Source organism: Dipodomys spectabilis, unplaced genomic scaffold (genome assembly GCF_019054845.1).
Source record: "Dipodomys spectabilis isolate Male_0828 unplaced genomic scaffold, ASM1905484v1 ptg000054l, whole genome shotgun sequence".
NCBI classification, from domain to species: Eukaryota; Metazoa; Chordata; class Mammalia; order Rodentia; family Heteromyidae; genus Dipodomys; species Dipodomys spectabilis.
In genome coordinates this window covers 25,200,417-25,226,629 of record NW_024870731.1, presented here as the reverse complement: position 1 = coordinate 25,226,629, position 26,213 = coordinate 25,200,417, and the positions used below count along the sequence as shown (strand labels likewise).

Sequence of the window (26,213 nt, the reverse complement as noted above, 5' to 3'; positions counted from 1 at the left end):
TGGAAGCCTGGCTTAACAGAAGGCAGGCCTCCAAGGAATGGAGTTCACAACTCAGTACTGCTAAACAAGAAGAAAAAGAAATCAGTGAAAAATAATGGCTGTTTCCATAAATTATAAGTAAATCTGCAGCAAGTTTCAGCATTTTTTTCCTGGCTCTCATGAGATGTTTTTCAGTCATATATTCCAGAGGGTTTTGGGTTTTTTAAACCAAGTTTTGAGCTAACTTTTCCTACACAAGGACACAAGAGACTGGAAGGCATCGTGCCCTTGTTGTAGAGACAAGAGATATGGATGACAAAAAAAGACTCTGATTTCCATTCAAGTATCTGCCTGGAGGGCTCAGGTAGCTCACTCCAAAGCCCTTCAAGCATTCTTAGAAGAAAGTAGAAGGGACAGGGAAGTTATTCCAAAAAAAAAAGAGAAAACCACTTACAATGAGTGGGCCCCGGTTGTTTTCTCGGTATTTGTTCTGGAAGAAGATGTAAACGACAGTGGCAGCCAGAGAGTACAGGAAGGCGAAGACAGCAACGGTGACGAAGAACTCTGCAGAGGATGAGGAGTCGCCAATCAACGCCAGCTTCTGCCGCTCCTTTCCCTCACAGGTGGGCACCTCAAAGGTCACCTGGTGCAACCTACACGGCCAGAGTGAATAAGATGCTCTTTACATGTCATGGAGGGAAATGTTGGAAGGTTTTTATTGTGAAAATACTGTACACAGGGATTACAATTACATGAGCAAGGTGACGAGTACATTTCTCATCAAATACTGTTGCCTCCTCCTTTGTTTTTTCCCCTACCATCCCTTCCCTCCCATCTCTACCACTACACGCCCCCCCAACCTGCCCCGCTTCCCCCACCTAAATTGTAAAGTTTGTTTATCAACATAGTATCTTGTACATCTCATTGTTGCAATGGGTCCACCTGTATCCCTATTTAAACATTTTGTTTTTTCCCTTCCCCTCCCCAAATTATACCATCATCAAAAACAGTGAAAACAGGGGTTATACCATGGGGGAGGGACATACAAAGCAACAAAAAATCACGTGGTACATTATAAATACATTAGAAACAATAGCAAGAAAGAAAAAAAAACACTTGTGTCCTTATCTTGGGGTTCATTTCACTCAACATCATCTTATCTGACCTTTTCTGCTTGTCTCACATATATACCAGTTATTGCAAATAAAGGAAACCATGGGACCTATGTTTCTTTGTGCCTGGCTTATCTCACTTAATATAATTCTTTTTTTTTTTTTGTCGGTCGTGGGGCTTGAACTCTGGGCCTGGGCATTGTCCCTCAGCTCTTCAACTCAAGGCGAGCACTCTACCACTTGAGCTACAGTGCCACTTCCTTAATATAATTCTTTCCAAGTCTTTCCATTTCCTTTTCTAAAGCACTGCATGGTATAACTTGGGAGCATGATGGCATTATAATGGGAGAAATTCATTAAGGAATCTGCAGAGATCCCATGGGAAATACAGAAATAAATATTGTTGTAGGTATCAATGGACTGTATTTCACAATAGCTAGTGGTTCCAAAGAGAGAGGGGACCATACGCAGACAGGGGACTTGAAATTAGGACACCTCCTGCTCCAGTTCTCCAACACTTCAATTCCTTAACATGGTCCACCAGCTTTCACCCAGTGTTGCTGTCTGAATGGCCAACTCCTTCCTCTGCAGCTTAAACTCCACCATCCTGCTCCAATTGTGTTGGTCTGCTTTCTAGATTTTAGTCACACGAAGCAGGGTCCTGAGTTGAATTATCACTGACTGTCGATGGTTCTTTCTAGGTTGTTTTCAGATAAGGTCTCACACTTTTACCCCAGCCTTGGTTCATAATCCTCTTAACCAGTCTCCCAAATAGCAGGGATTAAAATGAGCCTTATTGATTTAGTATGATGATTGATGGATCCTAATTTGACTGAACTTTTGGAAGTTTTATAGGGTCAGTTCTATCATGATGGCATAAACTACTAAGTTCCAACCCCTTTATTTCTTAAAGTCATATTCTTTTAAATTTACAGCTCAATATAACAAGGAGCTGTTTCAAACTCCACTTCGAGTGTGTTTGTGGATTTTTTAGTTTGCTCACAAAGAGCCTTTGCCTTAACCGACATAAAGGTGGACAGCTACAATAAAACACGGAGAACATTGGGAACATTGGTTATGGCCATATTGTATAGCCCCTTTCCTGCCTAAGCCAGAAGATCATTTGAAATGTGGGGATATTAAAACAAAATACATTGAAAGGTAATGTCAAATCTGAAACAGGTAAGTTTCAGACAATGTATACTTGTTTTTCTCATCTAATATTTCTTTCACCTAATAGATTTTTGATAAGTAACTCTAGAGTTCACACAGTGGCTAAGTGCTAGGCACACATTGGGTAGAAAAAGAGGAATTAGGACTGTTCTTGCTCATGCTGAACTTGAGGCAATGACAATAGTCTATAATTGATGATGCGCATGACCTCTCTGTACATCAAATTGCAAATTTTACTTTATTTCTTATTTATTTTTTTGTGCTGGTACTGGGACTTGAACACCTCCTTGGCTTTCTCACAAACAATATGCCTCCAGTCCAGCATTTTTTCTGGTTAGTTCGAGATGGAGTCTCAGAATTTTGTGTCCTGGTTGGCTTTCAATCATCTCCAGATCTCAGCCTCCTGAGTAGCTAGGATGATAGACATGAACCACCAGTGCTCTGATCTTTTCTTTTTGCCAAGTCCCTATAAGCAAGAAGACTAACACATGGTGAAAAGCAATATGGCTGGAACAAGTAGCAGATGGCAGGAAAGAGCCAGGTAGTACAGGAAGGGGAGGAGCCAATTGACTGCTACTGGAGGGCCTCTGGGGACATGTTTTGGATATTGGCCTTCACTTGAAGATGAGGATTTGAAAGATTATCTTAGGATAAATAGATAATAGAAAAACCATGCTCTGCATTGCAGCTATTTAGAGACATGTTCTCACATTCTGGATGCTAGGGAGCCCTGCAAGACCAGCCGGTCTCTCATCTGCCAGATCTCTCCACTCATGCAAAATCAGCAGGCCTGCAATCTTGGGGTGCAAAGGGGGCAGTGGGAGAGTGGGAGCAAAGTAACTCTCTCTCTTCTCTGCCACAAAGCGAAAAATAACATGTTCTCTGTTGCTGATTTACTGTGGTGACTTACATGAATTCTTACCTGGACTTAGATGCACAAGGTAGAAATGAAAAAAAAAAAACTATACACTAAAAAACACCAACTGTGCTTATTAATACTAGTGATCTAGAACTATCTTGGGTGAAGTCAAGAGAAATAAGGAAATGGAAGAGAAATTCCAAATGTATATCTAATCTACAGAGAAGGGTGGAGGGTGCTTTATAAAGGAAAAACAAAAAAAATCTTAGTCTTATGTACTTCATATCACAAGGCATTTGAATGTTGTATTGTGGTCTGCACCACTAAACGCACGTGCAAAAATTCTTTTAAATAGGTTTCGTGTGCATATATGTGTATATTAAAACATACAATATGTTACGTAAAAGTTAAATATATATCATATTTTGGAAGAAGGAAGTTTATAGTCAGCATGTATTTTGCAGCTGCAATAACTTTAGAAGCAAGTATCATTAATTTAGAACCTAAACAAGGAATAGAAAACTGTTCTGCAGAGATAGAACACATCAGCCAGCAGAATGTGGGAGCTGACAGTGCCACCTCTGATCTCATGAGGAAGGAACGCAGGGAGCAATTGCTGAGGCTGCAGAAGAAACCAAATCCAATTTGTTGATTTCAAATGCATAATGCTCTTCTTAGCTGGCCTGACCCAATCAAGGGGTAATTGAATTTCTCAGGATTTTATTGCATTTTGTTTCTCAACCAAAGGCTTCCACTTACAGAGGGGTTTCTTTCTCTCTCTTTTCCTTCTTTTACCAGAGCTTTAAAGGGGACAATTAAAAACATTTCACTGATGCTCTAATGAAAAAGTAAATGAAATAACTGAGCAGATTTCAGCTGTTTGTGGGGCTTGGAAAAATATTAAATGTATCCAACTCTTCAGGAGATTGGACAAGGGATAATTGGTATTGGTTTTTTTTTTATTAGTAAATGATGTTACAGTAACAATCATTGACATTTTTATACATCTAAGCAGTGTGGTAGGCTGTATCTCTGTATACCTACCTTTTATCTTACTTAATGCCCTTATCAGCTCTCTTAGGTAAATACCACTATCAGTATTTTATAGATTGGGAAACAGAGGCTTGAGGGGTGAGTTTGCCTAAGGTCATATGGCTAGTGAGTGGCACAGGGGAGTCTCAGATGCGAGTAGATTAGGGGCAGCCTATACTACAAACTATCATACATTTCTGTCCCTCTTCTTGAATTTCTATTAAATTTTTTCAGCACCATTAAATTTCCAGCTCAATACTTCTATAAAAATGTTAAGACAGCTGGGCGCCAGTGGCTCAGGCCTGTAATCCTAGCTACTCAGGAGGCTGAGATCTGAGGATAGTGGTTCAAAGCCAGCCCTGGCAGGAAAGTCTGTGAGACTCTTATCTCCAATAAACCACCAGAAAAACCGGAAGTGGTGCTGTGGCTCAAGCAGTAGAGTGCTAGCCTTGAGCTGAATAGCTGAGAGACAGCGCCCAGGCCAAGTTCAAGTCCCATAACAGACAAAAATTGCTAAGACAGCTTCCCCAATGTAGTGGCAGACTGAAAATTTACTCTGCAGAGGATTTGAAACCAATGATTTGTTCTGCTACTGCCTGGAAGTATGTGAAGGTGACATTAGGTATCTAGCAATGACACAGCTGAATCTCTATACACTGACCAATTAAAAAGTCATTCAAAACTTTCTAGTTTTCAAACATTGTCTTTGGGCTTTCCAATGTTTGCCTCAGAACCAAAGCAGAGGGAAAATGAGTAGAAATTGTGATCATTACAGTGTGATTGTTTATAGAATGTGCAAAATATGGCCATCTGGTAATAAGATTTTAGAAATTATTGGCAGTGTCTTTCAACAGGTTGAGAGAAAATAGGGCTTAAAATGATTAACCATGGAACTCAGGGTGGCTCAGTGAAAGACTACCAGCACATCCCAACAGCAGTGATCCAGCCCACAGGTAAAGTGGGAGGCGCTGGCGGTGTTAGGAGCAAGCTGCTGTCCCTGAATTTCTAAAAGTCAGAAGGAAGGTAGCCAAGGGCACCTGGCAAACAGTGGTTCTGGGTATAATATTTTCTTTCCCTAATCATTCCCTGTTTCAATCTTGTTAACCCATTGACAAACACTAATAATATTCCAGTTTTTCACTCTCTTGTCAATATAAATATTAACAATTTGTCTGGTTTTAGATGAACTTTGTTTTTTCTACTTTTAGTTTTGCTAATTATGCACACACTGTGTGTGTGTGTGTGTGTGTGTGTGTGAATGTAAGGATTTCATTTGGATGTGCATTTACACATAGACATATGCATACACATTCACAGACACCTACTTATATGCTTCAAAGCATAAATCACTGCACAAATGAAAGTTTACATCAGCATTTTCACACTCTGCATATCTCTTATTGTCTTCCACACAGCTCTTCTCAGCCTACAGACAGGATGAGACGAGACAGGATGGAGCTCAACTATCCTGACAGAATTATCAGAGACCATCCAGTTGACACAGAAGAGAGTCAAACTTAAATAAATCCAGGTTTTCTGCTTCCTAGCCCTAAGTGGTTTTGTTTATGGCCTCAATTCTATTTCTAAGTTTTCCAAAAATCACTGTCTTCTCCACAAGGCGCAAGTCCTTCCTTCATTTACTCATTAGGGATTTACTGAACCTAGTGAATCTGGATGCGAAGACAATGACTTCCAGGGAAGAGAGCTGAAGATGACCTAGAAGGTTAAAATGGATAAAACTCTGTCTGTTACTACCTTGGTTTTCTTATTGCATCTCAAGCATGGTATTTGGTGCTGTTCTTTAGGAAGCTGGCAGTCTTTGCACACTTGCTGACTAGTTGCCAATCATTGATAGACATATATTGAACACATGGTGGGACATGCATGGTGCCAAATATCTTTACATATTACCACATTTAAATCTATACAATTGGTAGTGGTTTTGTTAACTTATTATGTGTGCTCTCCATTAAAGGAGTGAGAGGATTTACTGATATAAGGGTCTTGAAGTATAGCTTATCTGACTCCAAAATTTCCTCTTGATCTCCAGTATCAGCAAAATAACAAAATATATTATTTTTTTTAAGTTTTTCTTATTATGAAATTGAGAGTGAAAGATCACTACCAAACTCATTCTATGAAGCCAGCATAACCCTTATTCCAAAACCAGATAGAAACTCTTCAAAGAAAGAGAACTATAGAAACATCTCTTTGATGAATATGGATGCAAAACTTCTCAATAAAATTCTAGCCAACTGACTTCAACAACTAATAAAAAAATCATATACTATGATCAAACAGATTCATTCCAAGGATGAAAATCTGGTTCATTATACTCATCAAGTAATGCAATTCAACACATCAACAGGAGCAAGGACAAGAACCACATGATCATCTCAACAGATATCCAACACCCCTTTATGATAAGCTCTGGAGAAGCTAGGAATCCATGGAACATTCCTCAATATAATAAAGGCTGTATATGACAAACCTAGAGCCACCATTATACTTAATGGTGAAAAGTTAAAACCATTTCCTCTAAAATCAGGAATGAGACAAAGATATCTTCTCTTGCCACTCCTCTTCAATATAGTATTGGAATTCTTAGCTAGAAGAATAAGGAAGGAGACAAACATAAAGAGGATCCAAATAGGGAAAGAAGAAGTAAAACTCTCCCTCTCTGCAGATAACATGATCCTGTATTTAAAGAACCCCATAGAGTCCTCTCCCAAGTTACTTGATCTGATCTGACATTTTGGCAGTGTCAGGGTATAAAACTAACCCACAAAAATCAATAGTTTTTCTGTATGCCAACAATGAGAAGAGTGAGTGCTTTTCCTGAAATCAGAAAAGCAACTCTTTTTGGATAGACTAAAAAAAATAGAACACCTAGGAATTAACTTAACCAAAGATATGAAGGACCTCTATGTTGAAAACTTTTTCAAAATATTTTTTATTGTAAAGATACTGTAAGCGGGGTTACAGTTACATGAGTAAGGTAATGAGTACATTTCCTATGGAGTATTTTTACCCCCTCTTTTGTTTTCCCCTACTATCTCTTCCCTCCACACCTCCCTGACTCCTCCTCCCCCCACCCCTTGCCAGAAGTTGTAAAGTTCATTTACAACATAGTGTCTTGTACATCTCATTGCTACAATAGGGCAACCTGTATCCTTGTTTCAGCATTTTGCTATTTCTCTTCCCCTCCCCAAATTAGAAAAATGTATATACAAGATGCAGGGCATGGGAATCAAATACAGTGACAACAGGGGTTGTTGAAAACTTTAAAAATCTGAAATCAAAGCAGATTTAAGGAAGTAGAGAAACCTCTCATGCTCCTTTATTGGGAGGATTAACATTGTGAAAGCAGCAGTACTACCCAAAGCTATCTATAAATTTAATGTGATACCCATCAAAATCCCAATAACATTCTTCAATGATAAAGAAAAAGCAAACCAAAAGGCCAGATAATGTGATGTTAGGAAAACGATCCCTTAAATATGTATTTTAATGTTTTTTTTTCTTTCATGCATGTGTTTCTAACGCATTTATAAGATTATTTCTTTGTTGCTTTGTATGTCCCTCCCCCACAGTGTAACCCCCGCTTTCACTATATTTGATGTCAGTTATAACTTGTGGAGGAGATGGGGACAAACAAGTCGTTTAAGGATTCAGGTGGACCTGTTGCAACAATGAGAGAAGAAGTACAAAATGTCATGTCAAAACCAGCTTTACAATGTCGGGGGGGGGGGGAGGGGGGGTATGATTGGGTGGGGGGGAGGGGGGAGGCTGGGAAGGGAGGTGAAGGGTAAACAAAGGAGGAGGCTGCAATGCTTGGTAAGAAATGTATGCATTATCCTGCCCATGTAATTGTAACCCCTCTGTACAGTATGTTCTCAAATAAAATAAAATTAAATTAAAAAAAAAAAAAACGAGCTTTAAATGTCGGTGTGGGGGGAAGGGGGGGAAGGATTGGGTGGGGGGGAGGGGGGAGGCTGGGAAGGGAGGTGAAGGGTAAACAAAGGAGGAGGCTGCAATGCTTGGTAAGAAATGTACGCATTATCTTGCCTATGTAATTGTAACCCCTCTGTACAGTATGTTCTCAAATAAAATAAAATTTAAAAAAAAAAAAAAAGAAAAAGCAAACCAAAAATTCATATGGATTGACAGAAGACTCCAAATAGCAAAAACAATCCTTAGCAGGAAGAACATTACTGGAGGAATATCAATACCAAACTTCAAACTCTATTACAAAGTCATAGTAACAAACAAACAAACAGAAAATCCAGCGTGGTACTGGCACAAGAACAGGCCTGAGGACAAATGGAACAGAATGGAAGACCCAGACGTGAACCCACAGACCTAAGCCACCTAATCTTTGATAAAAGAGCCAAAAACATAGGATGGAAGAAAGACTCTTCAAAAATGGTGCTGGCAAAATTGGCTCTACATGTGAAGAAAACTGAAGTAATATCTTTTTTAATAAGTTTTTTATTGTGAAAATACTGTACAGAGGGGTTACAGTTACATGAGCAAGGTAATGAATACAAATTTTTATCAAGCATTGTTGCCTCCTCCTTTGTTTTTCCCCTACCATCTCTTCCCTCCCATCTCCACAGCTACACTCCCTCCACCCTGACTAAATTGTAAAGTTGATTTTTCAACATAGTGTGCATTTCATTGTTACAATGGGTCCACCTGTATCCCTATTTAAACAATTTGTTTTTTCCCTTCCCTTCCCCAAATTATACTGACATCAAATACAATGAAAACAGGGGTTATGCTGTGGGGGAGGAACATAAAAAGCAACAAAAAAATCATATGGTTGTTTATAAATACATTAAAAACAATAGCAAGAAAGAAAAAACCACTTGTGTCCCTATCTTGGGGTTCATTTCGCTTAACTTCATCTTATCTGGTCATATGTACATGCTTGTCCTAGACAACATTGAGATTCCACCTCACCCCAGTTAGAATGGCCACTATCAAAAAAATGATGCTGGTAGGGATGTGGCCAAAAGGGACTACTACACTGTTAGTGGGAATGTAAACTTGTTCAACCACTCTGGAAAGCAGTATGGAGGTTCCTCAAAAGACTAAGCATAGAGCTGCCCCAAGACCCAGCAATCCCACTCCTAGGCATTTACCCAAATGACCACAAACAAGGTCACACTAAAGCTACCAGCACAACCATGTTCATAGCATCATTATTTACCATAGCTAAGATATGGAACCAACCCAGATGCCCCTCAGTAGAGGAATGGATCAAGAAAATGTATATATACACAATGGAATCCCATACCTCCATCAGAAAGAATGACATTGTCCCATTTGTTAGGAAATGGAAAGACTTGGGAAAAATTATATTAAGTGAAGTAAGCCAGGCCCAAAGAAACATAGCCCCCATGGTTTCCTTATTTGCAATAACTAGTATATGTCTGAGTCAAGCAGAAAAGGTCAGATAAGTTGATGTTAGGGGAATAAACCCCAAGATAAGTATTCAAATGTTTTTTTTCCCTTTCATGCAATTGTTTCTATCATATTTATAAGATGATTTCTATGTTGCTTTGTATGTCCCTCCCCCACAGTATAACCCATGCTTTCACTATATTTGATGTTGGTATAATTTGTGGAGGGGAAGGGAAAAAAAACAAATCGTTTAACTAGGGATACAGGTGGACCCATTGCAACAATGAGATGTACAGTCATTATGTCGAAAAACGAACTTAACAACTTTGGTGGGGGGAGGAGATCGGGTGGGGGGAGGGGAGGATTATGGGAAGGGATGGGAAGGGGAAACAAGGAGGAGGCAACAATGCTTGATAAGAAATGTCCTCGTTATCTTGCCCATGTAATTGTAACTCCTCTGTATGGGTATTCTCACAATAAAAAATAAAATAATAAATGGAAAAAAAAAGAAATGGTGGGACAAAGGGTGAACCAATTCAACAGTGATAATCACTAGACACTATGTAGAAAATGAACTTTACAGCTTGCAGGGTTCGGGGGTGGGGGGAAGTTGGCAGGGAAGGAGGAGAAAATGAAGAAGTTTACGTAGTACTATTCAAAAAGCTATGTACTCATTACTTGACTTATGTAACTATAATCCCTTTGTACATCACCTTTACAATAAAATTTAAATTAAAAACTTATTGTGATTACAAAGGTGATGTAAAAAGTCATGTGAAAAGTACATTTCTTGAGATAGATTGCATATCTATATATTATTGTCAAGGTGATATACAGATTACCATTCACATTTATCTGTGCTCAGGCTTTGGAATGGTACAAAAGGGTACTCATAACAATTGCCTGTCTTAAAGTTTGAGAAGCAGAAAAGAAAAGTAGCTTTATTTGATATTCATTTAAAAGTATTGTAGACTAATCATTGCAAATGAGGGAAACCATGGGACCTATATTTCTTTAAATCTGGCTTATTTCACCATATATGATTTTTTTCCAAGTCTTTCCATTTCCTAACAAATGGAATGGTGTTATTCTTTCTGATGGAGGCACACACACACACACACACACACACACACACACACAAACACAAACACACACATACACACATATCACATTTTCCTGATCCATTCATCTACTGAGGGGCATTTGGGTTGGTTCCATATCTTAACTATAGTGAATAATGCTGTGATAAACATTTGTGCTGGTAGCTTTAGTGTGGTCTTGTTTGTGAGCATTTGGCTAAATGCCCAGAGGTGGGATTGCTGGGTCATAGGGGAGCTCTATGTGGAGTCTTTTGAGGAACCTCCATACTTCTTTCCAGAGTTGTTGAACAAGTTTACAATCCCACCAAGAGTGCAGTAGGGTTCCCTTTTGGCCACATCCCCTCCAGCATCTGTTGTTAAGCTTAAAAGCTATGAATATATAACCATATAAGATGATGCTAAGTGAAATGAACCCCAAGATATGGACACAGAGGTCTTTCTTTGTTGCTGCTGTTTTAATGTATTATGTGATTTTTTTTGTTTCCTTTGTATGTTCTCCCCCTATGGTACTTGATTTTGGTACCCTGTATCTTGTATATACATTTGTCTGATTTGGGGAAGGGAAGGAGAAATAACAAAACGCTGAAACAAAGACACAGGATGACCCATTGCAACCCACAAGACAGTATATTGGAAATGAACTTTACAACTTTGGGACGGGGGGCGGGGGAGGAGTAAGGGAGGTGAGCGAGGGAAGGGTTAGTGGGAGAGCCACAGGGAAGGGGTAACAATGCTCAACAAGAAATGTACTCATTGCCTTACTCATGTAACTGTAACCCCTCTGCACAGCATCTTTACAATAAAATCAAATTTAAAAAATAAAGGTATTGTAAATGTACATTCTATTTCCAAAAATATAAGAAATAACCTCAACTCTTCAAAGGAATAAAAAATACACTTCTTTTTCGACAGGATCACCCCTTCCCTCACTCTTATTATTTGTTATTTGTTTATTTATTTATGTATTTATTGTTGGCTGTGGGGCTTGAACTCTGGGCCTGGATGCTTCCCCTCAGTTCTTCAGCTCAAGGCTAGCACTCTCCACTTGAACCACAGTACCACTTTCAGCTTTTTCTGTTTATATGGTGCTGAGGAATCAAACCCAGGGCCTCATGCATGCAAGGCAAACATTCTACCACTGAGCCACTTTCCCAGCCCTTATTATTTGTTTTTAAAAGTCACTAGTTGGCTTTTCTGATGGCCTTCTCAGTGCTGACTCTTAGTTGTCACTTTCAGTTATGTCTCAAGAGGACAGTAGTCACAGAATTAGTGTGAGAACAGTTTGTTTGTTCCACTAGCGATTTCATGCCAGTTCCAAGGCCTCTAATGATCAGTGCTGGCTCTAAGCACTAATAGAACCAAAGTTTTCCTTAATACCCCCAGCACCTTAGAAGGCATACTTTTAAACTGGTCAAACTCTGGGGAGAAACCCCACCTTCAGCATTGCCTTTAGAAAGTCTCATGTATAGGATCTACTTGGGGGGGGGGTAGAAATAACAGAGGAATTCAAGGTGAGATTTGAGCTCCGGCCTGGGAAATAGGCCTACTACCTGAGAACTGACAGAAGGCACCAGTGACTGGGTTCAAGTTGCTTAAGATGGAAACGAATTTCAAGTCTTCTGCTGACAAAAAGCAATGAAGAGAACTTAACTGACATAGAGACTCATGAGGTAGACATTGATGAGACCGGTACACCTGCAATAAGTGTGCTGAGAAAAAGCACTGTTATTAAGAACATGAAAGCAGGTGGAAATAATAAATTTACAACACGGTTTGTCAAAATTCTGTTGGGATGGCTTCTGGAGGTGGTTGCGTGTTCCCAGGAAGTTCAGTGGCATTGGGATGATCTCACTGCCAGCCCTATCTGCTGGACCTTTTAGCTTCCGGAGCCTCAGGTAATAGCATTATTTAGGCAGCCATAATCATTTTCCTAACCTTGGTTGAATGAAAAGCAGTTCTCATTTCCAAGGTTTACAGCAATAGCATACACTCTGTACATATTTTCTTTGAAAAGAAGAAAAGTGAAGTGAAAGACAACATGCCGACTTTCTGCTCTTCAGTACAATAGAGCCCTTTGTCCCTGATTTATGCATCAAGTGTTTTCAAGTCTATTGTCAACCATAGAAGACAAATTCCATTCTTTCTGTTCTCTTTACTATTAGTGAAGGTAAGATTTCCCTCCCGGGGAATTGAGGTAGGCATTGCAAAATGTAATCAAGGTTACTGCACACAATATTCTTTTTTCTACACTCTTAATTGTACTCATCCTTAGGAGGCTGGAAAAATACTGTGTCCCATCCTCACCCAGCACAGAGCTCCCATCTTTATGAGTCAAAAAGTGATTAATCTAACTTATTGAAGGTTAAGAGAAAGCTTTACATGTGAACTCCAAGGTGATTGGAAAGGGCTGGTTCAACAGAGGCCAGGGCATAGTCAATGGTTGACCTTTGAGCAGGAAAACTACAAAACCCTTATAAGTGACTTGCAAAGAGGCATTGCTGTGCTCACTATCCATGATTTATTAATTTTGGTTTCTTCAAATAGAATTTGAATAATAGAGAACTCAGACTGTCTCTCTATTGCCAAATTAAAATTAGATAATGAGATCGTTATCCATATGTTCCAGACAAAATTCCTCTCTTGTTTGTCTTTCCTGAGCAGTGCCACTGTACTCAAATAAATCGTGAAACAAAACCAGGCGCAAAGTGCATTTAAAAATATATATTGACTGTCTAGCTGACCCCTGCATATCCATCCATTTTGTTTACTTACAACAGAAATGTTTCATGAATAAATCATTTAAAAGTGTTGATTAAAAGATATTTGTAACACTCAAACACACAGAACATTCAGAACCAGATGAGTTGATCTTTGCTTAAAATGTAGGTCAAATTAATCTGATTTATTAGTTCAGTGAAAAAAATTCAATCAACATATTTTGTTTACAGAGGGAAAGTACAACAACCAATTTGCATCAACAACTGAGATCCAGTTGGGTCATGAATCTACTTTGGCTGGCTATTGATATGGCAAATACATAGCTTACTTTTTTAGAAAGATCTATTGTATTCTTTCTAGCAGTCCTATAAGATATGTATGGGATATGTGAATTATGTTGTATAGTTCTATATAACTTGCTTGTTCTGTATAGTTGCATAGTGAATTGTATGCTGCTTCGTTACCAAATAATTTTCTAAATAGCAGCCATTAGTAAACATTTTATATTCATATATAAATATTATATATTCATATTCCTTTCCCTGAATCTTGTCACATAGCTATATTGAATTCTCAATAGGTTTCTTAACTCCCAAAAGATTAAAATTTACCAGTCCGTATCATTTCGGTGAGCTAGTGTAGAAAATGGAAATGAAAAGTGGATTTAGAAACGTTCACATGAGGGCTGCTGCATGGCCTCATCCTTTGCCAAACATGGTGCCCCTTCAATCTGCTCATTATTTATCATTATTTACTTCACATGCTCACAGCTCCGATAACTTGGGGATGAATATTTGAGGATTTGTTCAGCCAGGGAGATTTCCAGTACTCTACTAGCACTAACTTACCTTCTGTTTCTACTTTGTGCCCACTGGAACAGTACTTTTTTGCACTTAATGACTAGCCCATGTGACCTTGGGCAAGTTTCAGCCTTCTGAGTCCCAGATTTCTCATCTGCACAAGGGATGAAAGAAAGCACTACCACCTACCATTCTCTGTGAGGCTCAAATAAGACAATGGATAACATTGTACGTATCCTGGTGCTTAGATGTCACTGGCCATGGCAGATGTTATTAATATGTGAAACACACAGTTTTCAAATTCTAAACTGATCACCAAGTTCAATCACTAATGTTGATTTTAAACACCCACGTGCCTTCAAAAATGTCAAAGACATGCAAATATGCCTGTTGTAGTATACTATGGTTCTCTCCATTATCCCAGGCGCTGGTATCTCATGATTGTAATCCTAGTGACTCAGGAGGCTGAGACCTGGAGGATCCCAGTTCAAAGCCAGCCCAGGCAGGAAAGTCTGTGAGACTCCATCCCTAACTAACCAGCAAAAATTCTGGATTGGAGGTATGGCTCAAAATCGTAGAACACCGGCTGTGAGCAAAAAAGCCAGTCAAATTCAAGCATAAGTACCAACACTCACACACACACACACACACACAGACACACACACACACACACACACACACACACCGAGCCACTCAGCAGTTAAATGGATCATTTCCTGTTCCTGTTCAATCTTCATGCAATAAATGGCTTTTCTGAATGCTTAGGACAAGAAGCTTAACAGAACTGAGATGGGAATTTTGATGCCAGATGATATAATGTAAATAGTTATCACTTATGAACATAGAACAAAATGAGATTGCCTTTAAGTCACCAGAAAGCTATTGCCTTTTGTAAATTTCGAATTCTTCAGTTATTAATATTACCACAGACACACAAATCCTCTGGAAGAAAAAGTCTAAGAAACATTATTTTAGTTAACTAGGAACAGTTTGTGAAAACTATTTATCAGTTTAAGATAGGAAAAGTAGCTTTTATCGTCAGCAATATGACGTCACCCATGTTACCACATCATTGGGGAATTATTGCCTTTAAGTCACCAGAAAGCTATTGCCTTTTGTAAATTTCTAATTCTTCAGTTATTAATATTACCACAGACACACAAATCCTCTGGAAGAAAAAGTCTAAGAAACATTATTTTAGTTAACTAGGAACAGTTTGTGAAAACTATTTATCAGTTTAAGATAGGAAAAGTAGCTTTTATCGTCAGCAATATGACGTCACCCATGTTACCACATCATTGGGGAATTTATCATACAGTTTTCAAGTTTCATTTGGCATATGGCATGTATGAATTCACTTTCGTTGACAGCAGCTAGAAATCTTTTTAAAATAAATAAATGAGAGCATATTGTTTCTTATGTAAAACCTCATCGTGGCCCACAAGGGAAATGTCACCAGGACCTGGCCCATGTGTTTATTACCAGCATACCCATCTTGCTCCTTTCTCTACCTTGATACAATTTACTCCATTGTACTCCTCTGCTGCTTTGAATTTAGTTTACATGTCATCTGAGGCCAGCTTCAGTCTTCATGCAGGTCTCAGCTTAAGTGTCTCCCCCTCTGAGAGTCCTCCCATCTCCAAGTCTAAAGGACACATCCCACTCCTGGGTCATTCTTGATTACATTATCCTGTTTTTATTGTTGGTATTGCTTCACTACTATCTGGAGTCATGCTGTTTATTTGTGAACCCGAGCTTGTCTCTCCCTCTATATTGAGAGCAGAGGCCAGGCAGGGATCCTGTTTATCTACTTTCTAATCTTATTTGGTGTATGGTAAAAAAAAAAAATTCAAATATTTGTTAAGTGAGAGGGAAGGCAAGAAGGAACAGATTTCATCAAATTCTTAGAAGAGTTGTTAGCCCGGAAGCTGATTCTGCTCTTAATCTTCTAGAATTGTAGACAAAAAGAGTCCTTATTCTACCCAATTAAAGCGAGGTACAGAGAGGTGAAGATACTAGATCAGAGTAATATAATGAAAGAATCACAATTCCAGCTTCCTTGATGCTAGATCAGGGAATTGCTCTGTAATTCCTGGGGAGAAGAAACTTCTGGGTGGTTTGGGGAAGTCAAGCCTGGAGGCTAAAAAACTGACAGGGACAACAAGTAAAAAGTAGAGCCATCCCTCTGGCTTCTGGGCACTGGAGGAGAAACAAGAGTGAGGTCCTTTCTCTTGGACCCCGAGTCTCTAACTCCCACCTGTATTGTAGCTCAGGGATAATTTTGCTCTAACGTGAGGAACAAGTAGATCTGGATTTCCCTTTCAACGATGTTCCCAGTGTAGGCCTTATCCATTCATGTATTCATGGATTCAACTCCTACATGTTGGGCCTTGTGCTAGGGATTACGGATGTCATAGTAACCAACACGGAGAAGGTTTCTGCTCTAAGAAAAGGAAGGTCTCTAAATAAAGTGTTCAGACAGATGGCATTGAGGGTTAAGACAGAGGATTAACAGGTGCCCCGAGTCAGTCTGTGGGATCAGAGAAGGCTTCCTGGGGAAGTGATGTTTCAGTGAAGGTTGAAGCATACAGAGGTACGTGTCAAGTTTAAGATGCTAGGGGGTTGGGTGAACCTACAGAGAAGAGGGCTCCAGGCCTGGTGTAAAGGTGTGAGTAATGTGAGGACCTATTTTCCTTTAAGACGTGGAAACAAGATAGTCATTGAACTTTGTTCTTATTGATGAGGATAATAATAATGGTGATAATCTGTTGGCTATTGCTAATCTGATTGGATTAAGAAATACCTGGAAGTCAGTAAAGCACACCTTTCTCTAAGTGTGTCTGTGAAGGCATTTCCAGAGGCAATGAGATCAGGATTCAATTACACTAGGGCTCTGATCAAATCAATTAGTTAATCTCTTGATTGGTGCATAATCTGCTGGCACTATTGAGTGCTGGTGAAAGATCGGCCCTGGGGTCTAGATGGGGGAAATGGGTCACTGGGTTTTTGGAGCTGTATCTTGCCCTGGCTCTTTCCTATATTCTTCTTTTATCTGCTTTCTTGTCACCATGATGTGAAATTCTCAGCTACTGCATTCCCTTTCTGCCTAAATGAATACTAGGAGCTGAATACATATTTCTTCCTCTAAGTTATTTATGTCAGGTATTTCACTACAGTGACAAAAAGTCTGAGTAATATGGATAGCAAGTAGGTATTGCTTCTTGCCTTTGTGCCAAACACTATGATATGTGCTTTGTCTGCCATATTCGTGTGGCCTCTTCACAGTACTGAGAGCTAAATTATTATTATCCCTCTTCTACAGATGAAGAAATATAAGCTGAATACAAAGAATGCCTGTCAAATACTATATGCCTCCTTCTCTCTTTTCCTCCTTCCTCCCTTCCTTCCATAGGGCCTCACTCTAGCTCAGGCTAGTCTTGAACTCTTTAGTGTTCCTGTCTCAGCTTCCTAAGTGCTGGAATTACTGGTGCGCATCACCATGTTTGGCTCCTCTCTAGAGTCTTATTGCTCATTGGAGTGTTTTTCCTGTTATATCCTCCATGCATGTTTGATGTTCTCTCAGGTTGAATTCTTTTTTATTTTTTGTCAGTTGTGGGGCTTGAACTCTGGGCCTAGGCGCTGTCCCTCAGCTCTACTAGGCTAGCGCTCTACTACTTGAGCCACCGCACCACTTCTGGCTTTTTCTGTTTATGTGAAACTGAGGAATTGAACCCAGGGCCACATGCATGGGAGGAAAGCACTCTACACTGAGCGACCTTCCCAACCCTCAAGTTGAATTCTTATTCTGTCATTCTCAGAGGTTCACCGGAGCAATTCCCTATCCACTCTCAGGAAAGAAGCTATGCAGAATTTCAGAATGGTTGATACATGATAAACTAGTGCATTACAATTCACTGGCTAAAAAAATCAGTTTGTCAAAGAGTTTCTGATATCTGAGGCAAAAGTTGCTCCTTAGCTAAAAGCCCAGTGTGTGTAGGTTGAAGTGTGGAAGAAAGCTTTTGCCACCCTCACTAATATAGGGGAACTAGTTTAGAAGGAAAAAATACCTTTCAGCAAAATAATATTTGGAAAATTCACTAAGAGAACATGGCTTTTCTGCTTGTTTAGTTTTGGGTGGAATTATCCTGGAAGCCCTCAGAGGTACCTCATATTGCTTTTAGAAAAGATTGTTTAAGGAATGACCTGATGTCTTGGAAGCCAGGGTTCTTTCTCTTGGCCATAGAAGGGAAGATTATATCACTGACAACAGGCCTTCAAACTATCCAGGAAAAGAATGGCATCCCCCTTCCCTTCCCTTCCCTTCCCTTCCCTTCCCTTCCCTTCCCTTCCCTTCCCTTCCCTTCCCTTCCCTTCCCTTCCCTTCTTCCCTTCTCTTCCTTCCCTTCCCTTCTGCCCTTCCCTTCCCTTCCCTTCCCTTCCCTTCCCTTCCCTTCCCTTCCTCTCTAAGATCCACATCTGTGGATATGGATATTTCTGACCATCTCTGTTTTGTCCACTTCAGCCACTTTCCTGGGATGTCAGCATCCTGAACTTCTGTCTCTAATTAAATTGTCTCTGTTTGGACCCTTCTTTAGTGAAGGCAGTTTTAAACACAGCATCTAACAAGGATTTGATTGGAAAAACTTTGAATTTTTTATGAAGCCAATGACACCAATTTATTTATAGGAAGGTCAAGAAAAGTCTTTTTTTTAAGGAAGTGGTATTTAATTATTGGGAAAATCTTAAGTAAACAAAATCCAAAAAAACATAACAAGAAGCAAGCTCCTTTTCATTGTAGGTGAAAGTCTGCCTTCTACTACTTTTTTCCCTCTTAATTTACAGAATATTTAAATGGAAAACATGAACAAAAGCTGCCTTTGTCCTTTGGTAATTAAAGATAAAGTTCAAACCTGTGTTGGAGACATAATTTTGTGGCATATGTTTGCAGGAAATTGAATAAGGACTAACAGCATTATCTAATTTCGCTCTAAGGTTTCTAAAATCCCAAATGGAGACCCTGAAATGGCTATGGGCAGACAGATGGGGATAGATGGTACACCCAGGGACCCCTGAAACCCAAACTATTTGCATAATATTACTAAGGTGCACTTGATGCATTCTTACACTCTCATGTAAACAGTGGCATTTTACAAAAATTACATGATCTGTGCTATAGCTATTTTTCTGATGATTGATGAAGTGTGTATTTGCATATTACTGCATTTTATGACTTTCTCCCTTTTGGTTTCTACTATGGTACATGTCCATGGACATAGTCCACATAAATGAATAGCTACTCAAAGTCCTCACTTAAAAAAAGAATGTTAAAGGATCTTAAGACTTAATGTTTGAGGATTGCTACTCTAGGTGATGATTTTAACAACCTTTAAATTATTTCATTTTTCTTGGGTGATTTATTTAATATGGCCACAGTCACCATTTTACCCAGGTTTGCCTTTCATGCAGTAGATGCTGAATAAAAGGACTGTGTATCTGTATTAGAGAAAGCACTAGGCTCATCTACCCAGCTGATTGTCTATGCTTGTCCCAGAGTTATACCTAGTCTCTCAGAAGTAAGTGCTTCACTGTGATCTTTTTTTATTTAATAAGTTTATTATTGTGAAAATACTGTACAGAGGGGTTAGTTACATGAGCAAGGTAATGAGCACATTTCTTATCAAGCATTGTTGCCTCCTCCTTTGGTTTTCCCCTACCATTCCTTCCCTCCCACCTCCACAACTACACTCCCCCCGCCACCTAAATGTAAAGTTCATTTTTCAACATAGTGTCTTGTACATCTCATTGTTACAATGGGTCAATCTGTATCCCTATATAAACATTTTGTTTTTTTCCCTTCCACTGTGATCATTTTATAAAGTAATCACCAACTCTCCATCATCTTATTCTGAAAGAAGAGTCACAGACTCAGGCCTAGATGGTAAATTTCCAACATGAAAGCAAGTGTTTATCATAGTATATCTATAAAATAAGCACATGATGCTTTTGCTTACCATCCACATCTATCCAAATATAATGTTATCTCTAGGGCTTTTGGATCCAAGCCATACATATTGGACCCTACTACAAGACGATAAGACAAATACAGACAAAAATACATGGGAAAAAAAGCTCAGAGATTCTACCCAAAGAGTTCCTTACTAGTGACCCTACCACCTAATACAGTGACTGATGCACGCATAGCAGGTGCTCAGATAGATTAACCTAATTAACTTTGACTTGGCTTCTTTTCCAACGATCTCACAGTCTTTTTCTTTGAACAGAACATCAGCTGCAGAAATGCCCATTGGCACATCACAGTTGGATAAAAATCCATTTCTTGTGTATTTTTTTCTTTCTTATTTCTTGGTTGCTACCTTGTACCACTTTTCCAGCTTTTAAATTTTTCATCTAAGTGTCCCTTGGTACTTCAGTAGTTGTTTTATAGAAGAACACTGAATAGATTGTGGAATTCAAAAGCATGTTGTTTTGAAAGGAGCTTTGAGTTTTGCATTTCTATGTTTAGCTTGTCTGGGCTCTTAAATCTTGTGAAAGAAATTTCACATGTGGCCAATCTATGCCAACATTCATACTCTGGATCTTGAGCCAAGGAACATGAACCACAGTGGATTAGGCAAGGGAGCAGGAGATGGAAGTTTTATAAAAAGAGGAATATAATTAACAGGATTCAGAACTCAATAGACTTGGCTCCCTAAAGTTAAAGTTTTCATCTAAGATTCACGTGACCTTTTGGGTCTCACCTACGTAAGATTCAGTGGGCCCAATCAATGGTTTAGGTCAGTAGAAGGGATTGGTTCGTTCTGTGTCCTGAAGAATGGCTACGGCCAAATGGCATGGAATTCTGTATCTTTGACCGATTAAGTGTTATAAAAAGCCATGTTATGAAAAACTTACCTAACCAACCTCCATTTTCCTGTGTGCAATTAGGCATGGTTATTCTGAAATTTCTGAGATATGATTTATCTCTTGCTAATTGTGAAGGCTGAGGCCAGCTGAAAAAGATAACTTCCAGTGCGTTGGCTTTACTTGAAATCCACTGGACTGTGCTTGCTTACTCTTTCTTCTCACATCTACATCTTACCGGTTCAGTTTTGGCCATCAGAGGCCAATCTCCCTCCAAGCTCCTGCAGAAAAGTCTAAATTGGGTCATCTCAAAAAGAGACAGCAAGGACAAGAGGGTTGACGGTTGAGAACTCTAGTTGTTTAGGCTGAGGTCAGGTGCCTGGTTTGTGTATATGAATTTGTGTGTGTGTGTGTGTGTGTGTGTGTGTGTGTGTGTGTGTGTGTGTGTATGCATGCTTGTGTGTATGTAGGGCTAAGAGGAAGTCAGTTTCCACATAGGCCTCAGCCAATGAGCTTTTCACAGAAAGTAAGGGTTCTGATACAAAAAAATAGAAACAACATATATCTCCTCTATATGTCTCTAACCTAGACTACCATATATGGACCATTTTGATTGTTCCTCCAATGACAAATATGAAGTATGTGATATCTATTGGCTAAAGGAATAGATTAATACTCTACATGCCTTATTACCATCACAAGGACCAATTCTGCAGGCTCTCCAGTGGGGACACTTCACTGATTTGTGTCCACAGCATTGTGGCCCCATCCATCTTCTTCTTTCCCCATCCATAGGCTCATTTCACCATGCAATGGTTCATTTCTTTTCTAGTCCATCTTAAGACACTGTTTACGAATATCTTCTCTATAAAGCTTTCTCCATCAGTGATTTAGCCAGCATCCTAGTTTTCCCCACTTTACCTTTCATCATTAAAATGTTATTTAGACCAGGGTTCTGTATAGCCACTTATTCACATTTCACCATATCATTGCACTGTCACTTTGGTGAATTTCTTAATTTGAGGATAAAGAGGATGGCTTTAATTTATGATAATAATACTGTCTCCTCATAAGGCTGTAGAGGATTAAATGACAGGATGTCTATAAAAAGCTTAGCATTGCACTTGATACATAGTAAGGGCTCAGCAAATATGGGTTACTGTTAGAACTGATGGAGAGACGTGTTCTAGAATCTACCTAAGTTCAGGTAAAATCTGTAGTCGTTGGTAAGGCTCTCACTGATGCCTCTTATCTCCAGCTGAGTGCCTTCTTCCATCCAAAGAGGCTTTCTCTGTTTCAAGTGCACAAAACTGGAAGTCTCAGGTAGCCCTCAGATACGAATGAAAGAGTAAATGGCCCAGCCTCCCTGCCCTTTGGTGTCAGATGTCACTGGTCATTCTGCACAGTCTCTCAGAGGATGCTGTACTAACAGGATGGACCCCTATTGCCCACAGATTTGATATGCTCATTAGTACACATGGTGTCGATTTTCTCCCTGGGTCTCGCTTCTCCTATATAGACATTTTTTCCCTTGTGCTTTCTAGGACCACTTACAAAGCCTTCCTGTGCCCAAGATTTTGTCTCCAAGTTGGCCTTTAGGCAACCTAACTTAGGATAGTTCACAGCAATTTATGTTGTTCGAGTCATTTCTTGGATACATTCACTTTCAGGCAAGGATCATAGTGTTAAGATTCTTTTGTAGCTCTCTAGTGCTTGGCAAGCTTTGTGGACCTGTACAAAATAACTACTTGCTGAATAAGTGATTCTTCTTGAAGAGTTTTTAGTGTTTAGATTTGAGAGCAGGACATCCTTCATCTTTCTCACCATTAGCTGATGAGATTGATGGTCTACTTTCAGTTCTATTAGCTTTAAGTTTGGGATACTCACACATGAGGGATTCAACTTCTTTTGGAAAATTTAGCTTAGGAATGCTAACTTGTGGAAATGAGCCACAGATCAAGTTTATTTGTAAGAATCACTTTGCACTTCTTTGGTGGGTTTTACTTGCTGGAGGAATCACCCATCCATAGTATTTCCAGTCAGTACTAATGTGCTAAGATAGCAAATTATAAATCCTAGCTACAGTATTGTGTATTTTTTTTTCCAGTGATACAAAAACTTCAAACTTTAAAGCTGAAACAACAGATGTCCTGATGCAGAGGTCCACAGAGGACTTAGGGAGAAAGAAAGTGGTTTTGCTCTCATACAACGAAACCAATGGTCAGAAACAAGTCAGAAACCTGGATAGAGTAGGTTTGCATTTTCCAAACATAGGTTATTTTTCTGCTATTTTGATTTACAAATAACCTGCTACTTGAAGGAATGATATCACTCCTATTGACTCTATGAACAAAAAAAAGTGAAAAATAAAAGCCAGGTGCCAGTAGCTCAGGCCTATAATCCTAGCTACTTAGAAAGTTGAGATCTGAGGATTGTGGCTGAAGCCAGCCCAGGCAGAAAACTATTTTTGCTGACATATATGTATATATATTAAATTTATAATATATAATAATAAATTAACATATAAATTAAAATAAATTCTTATTTTGACACTTATTTTGATAGTCATCTGAAAAACCCATTTTTTGTGACAAAGTACAGAAGACTTGGTCACCTTTAAATCACTGAGAACTAGAGATAAATACTATCATAAACTATAATAAATATTATATCCAAATATTATATCCATTAAAAATGTTTCCAGTCCTTCCTGTAATATTGCATAGCATAATTGCTACATGGCAAACTAACGTAGCATAAAAGTAAAAGAAAAAACAAATCAAAGAAAGCCATGAGCCTAAAACTGTCAAACAGCTAACTGTTCAAACTTAAGTTATCAAATCTGTAACCACTGGGTTCATTAAAACTAATCTTTCTACACCTTGCAGTGTATGATTTCACTTGTACTTAATACAAACCAAGTTTAAACTTAGAAGTAGTGATTTTTAAAACGGAAAGGTTTTGCTAATATAGTAGCATGTTTAATTAAATACCCTGAAGGAAAATACTCTAAGAATCCTAATTGAAAAAATTCACTTACAAATTAAAATAGTGTGCAAATATACAGCTTAAAATCATGCAATGTTTTATTTAAGAAAGCATTAAAACCAAAGATAATGGCTTAAAATGGTTCTAAAGATGGTATAGATCCAGATGTGTTTACAGCACCAAAGACTTAATCATCCATTTTCTCTATAAAAGGTAGCTAACATTTTTTGCATAGACCTCAAGTATATTGTAGATGTGGGATTTAAGGAAAGACATCAGACTGAAGCTTGTATTTTAGCTTACAAGCAAGTAATAAATTATATCATTTATTTGAATGTATCATAGATAAGCTGCTATATAATGACTGCTACTTCAGATAGCTGTGAAATTAGATGATTAATTAGTTATTAGCCATCTATTTTCTGTATAATCCTAACTACATGAAATAGAAGTTGGAGTTTTGATTTTTTTTGCTTTGCTTTTCTGTTTGGAGTGTCATTGTAACTACTATATTGTAATGATAGAAAATAATTGCATATGTTATTCTGGGGTGTGTTTTTGCATCATTATTTTATCTTTTAATGTTTGTGCTCATCACTGCATATAAAATCTTGGATGTAGCAGTGTAACTTAATTTTTTATTTTCATACTGGCATTGTAGATACTTAAGAATGCAGTATCTTGCAGGCTTGACTTAACTTTTTTTTGCTTAAAATCTTGAATATAATCTTACAGCATTTTCTGGACTAAACAGTACAAAGCATCAAAGCATTTGGGTGTAAAACTTTCCATGAGACTCTTATCTTCAATTAACTCAAAAAACCAGAATTGGAGCTTTGGCTCAAAGTGGTAGAGTGCTATTTTTGAGCAAAAGGGCTCAGGGACATAGCTCGGGCCCTGAGTTCAAGCCCCACCCCCATGGCTGACAAAAAAGTGAAAAATAGGAAGTAGAAAATAGTTTTTACTATCCTAGGAACCACAACTCTCCCTATTTCAGTATCCCATGTGGCTGAGATGACTCCTTGACTTTTTAATTGTTTTAATGCTAGAGAAATACATTCCATGGCCTTGCTGTTTTGTGGCAAATAGATCCAAGGGTTGAAAAGGAAAAAACCTATTTTCCCCTTTACCATGAATTTGGTCCTTATGAAACAACTGGAATATGGAGTCATCATGGTCTATCTAAACAACTCTTCCAGGCTGATGGGTCTTACTTCCTACTTACAAAATATTTTTGGAAGTCATGTTTTTCTAACCACATTTTCAGCTCCTTCATTTAAGGAAAACATGTTTGTTGTAAATAACAAATTCAGAAAATAACTACGAAAGTAAATAAGTGTTTATAAATGTAGATGTAATATATTTATTTTCTATATAGCTTTTTTAACTTCAGAAATGTTATTATTGGCTGTGCCCCTTAAACAAGTTGTTCAGTCTTTCTGATGACTACTTTTATAATTCTGAGAATACATACTCTCACTGGTTTCTCATAAATATCAAATGAGAAATGCATGTGAAGAGCATAGCAGAGTATCTGATTCATGTACTGCTTAGAAAGCCTAGATGATTAGTAGGAAATGGGCAATAAATACCTTGTAAAAATGTCATTTTTACATTCCAATAGAAGTTAGACACCTGAAATATATACTATAATTCATTTAATGGTTCTTCTAGCTATAGCATAGTTCACACCTATGTGAGGCTCACTACTCAGGTTGGTTTGCACTCAGCCTTCATGTTTGGTTGGCAGGTGCTGTACCATTGAGCCACACTTGCAATACTTTTTTGCTTTAGCTGGGTTTGGGGTGTGGTCTCACAGTTTTACACTGGGCTGGCCTTGAACTGCTATCCTCCTACTTATATCTCCTATGTGACTGATCTAATACAGTAATGGATCATCATGTTTGTTGAGGTGGGGTCTTGATAACTTTTCCTTGGACTGGCCTCAAACTGCCAATCTCCCAATGCTTGGATATAAAACTACTACATTTTTGAAAAAAATTCAGTTATCTTAGTGTTTGCAGTGACTTTAATTTCAGATTTAGTCATCTGTCAGTAATTTATTTCAAGGTTATTTGGACTTTACTCTATTAAAAAGAGATAGCATCCTAAGCAACTTAACAGGATTAAAAAATGTCCTGAGACACACAGAGGGCATGAATATTGGAATGTCTGTTTGATA

At 38.5% G+C, this 26,213-nt stretch overlaps 1 protein-coding gene across 1 annotated transcript in view; it reads right to left on the bottom strand.

Annotated features, from left to right (window-relative positions):
- Synpr (synaptoporin) overlaps positions 1 to 26,213 on the bottom strand; it is a 161,676-nt gene that overhangs the window by 53,993 nt on the left and 81,470 nt on the right. The window contains exon 3 of the mRNA XM_042680067.1: positions 434 to 632. Within this exon, the coding sequence (XP_042536001.1) occupies positions 434 to 632 (199 nt within the window). The remainder of the gene's footprint in view (positions 1 to 433; positions 633 to 26,213) is intronic.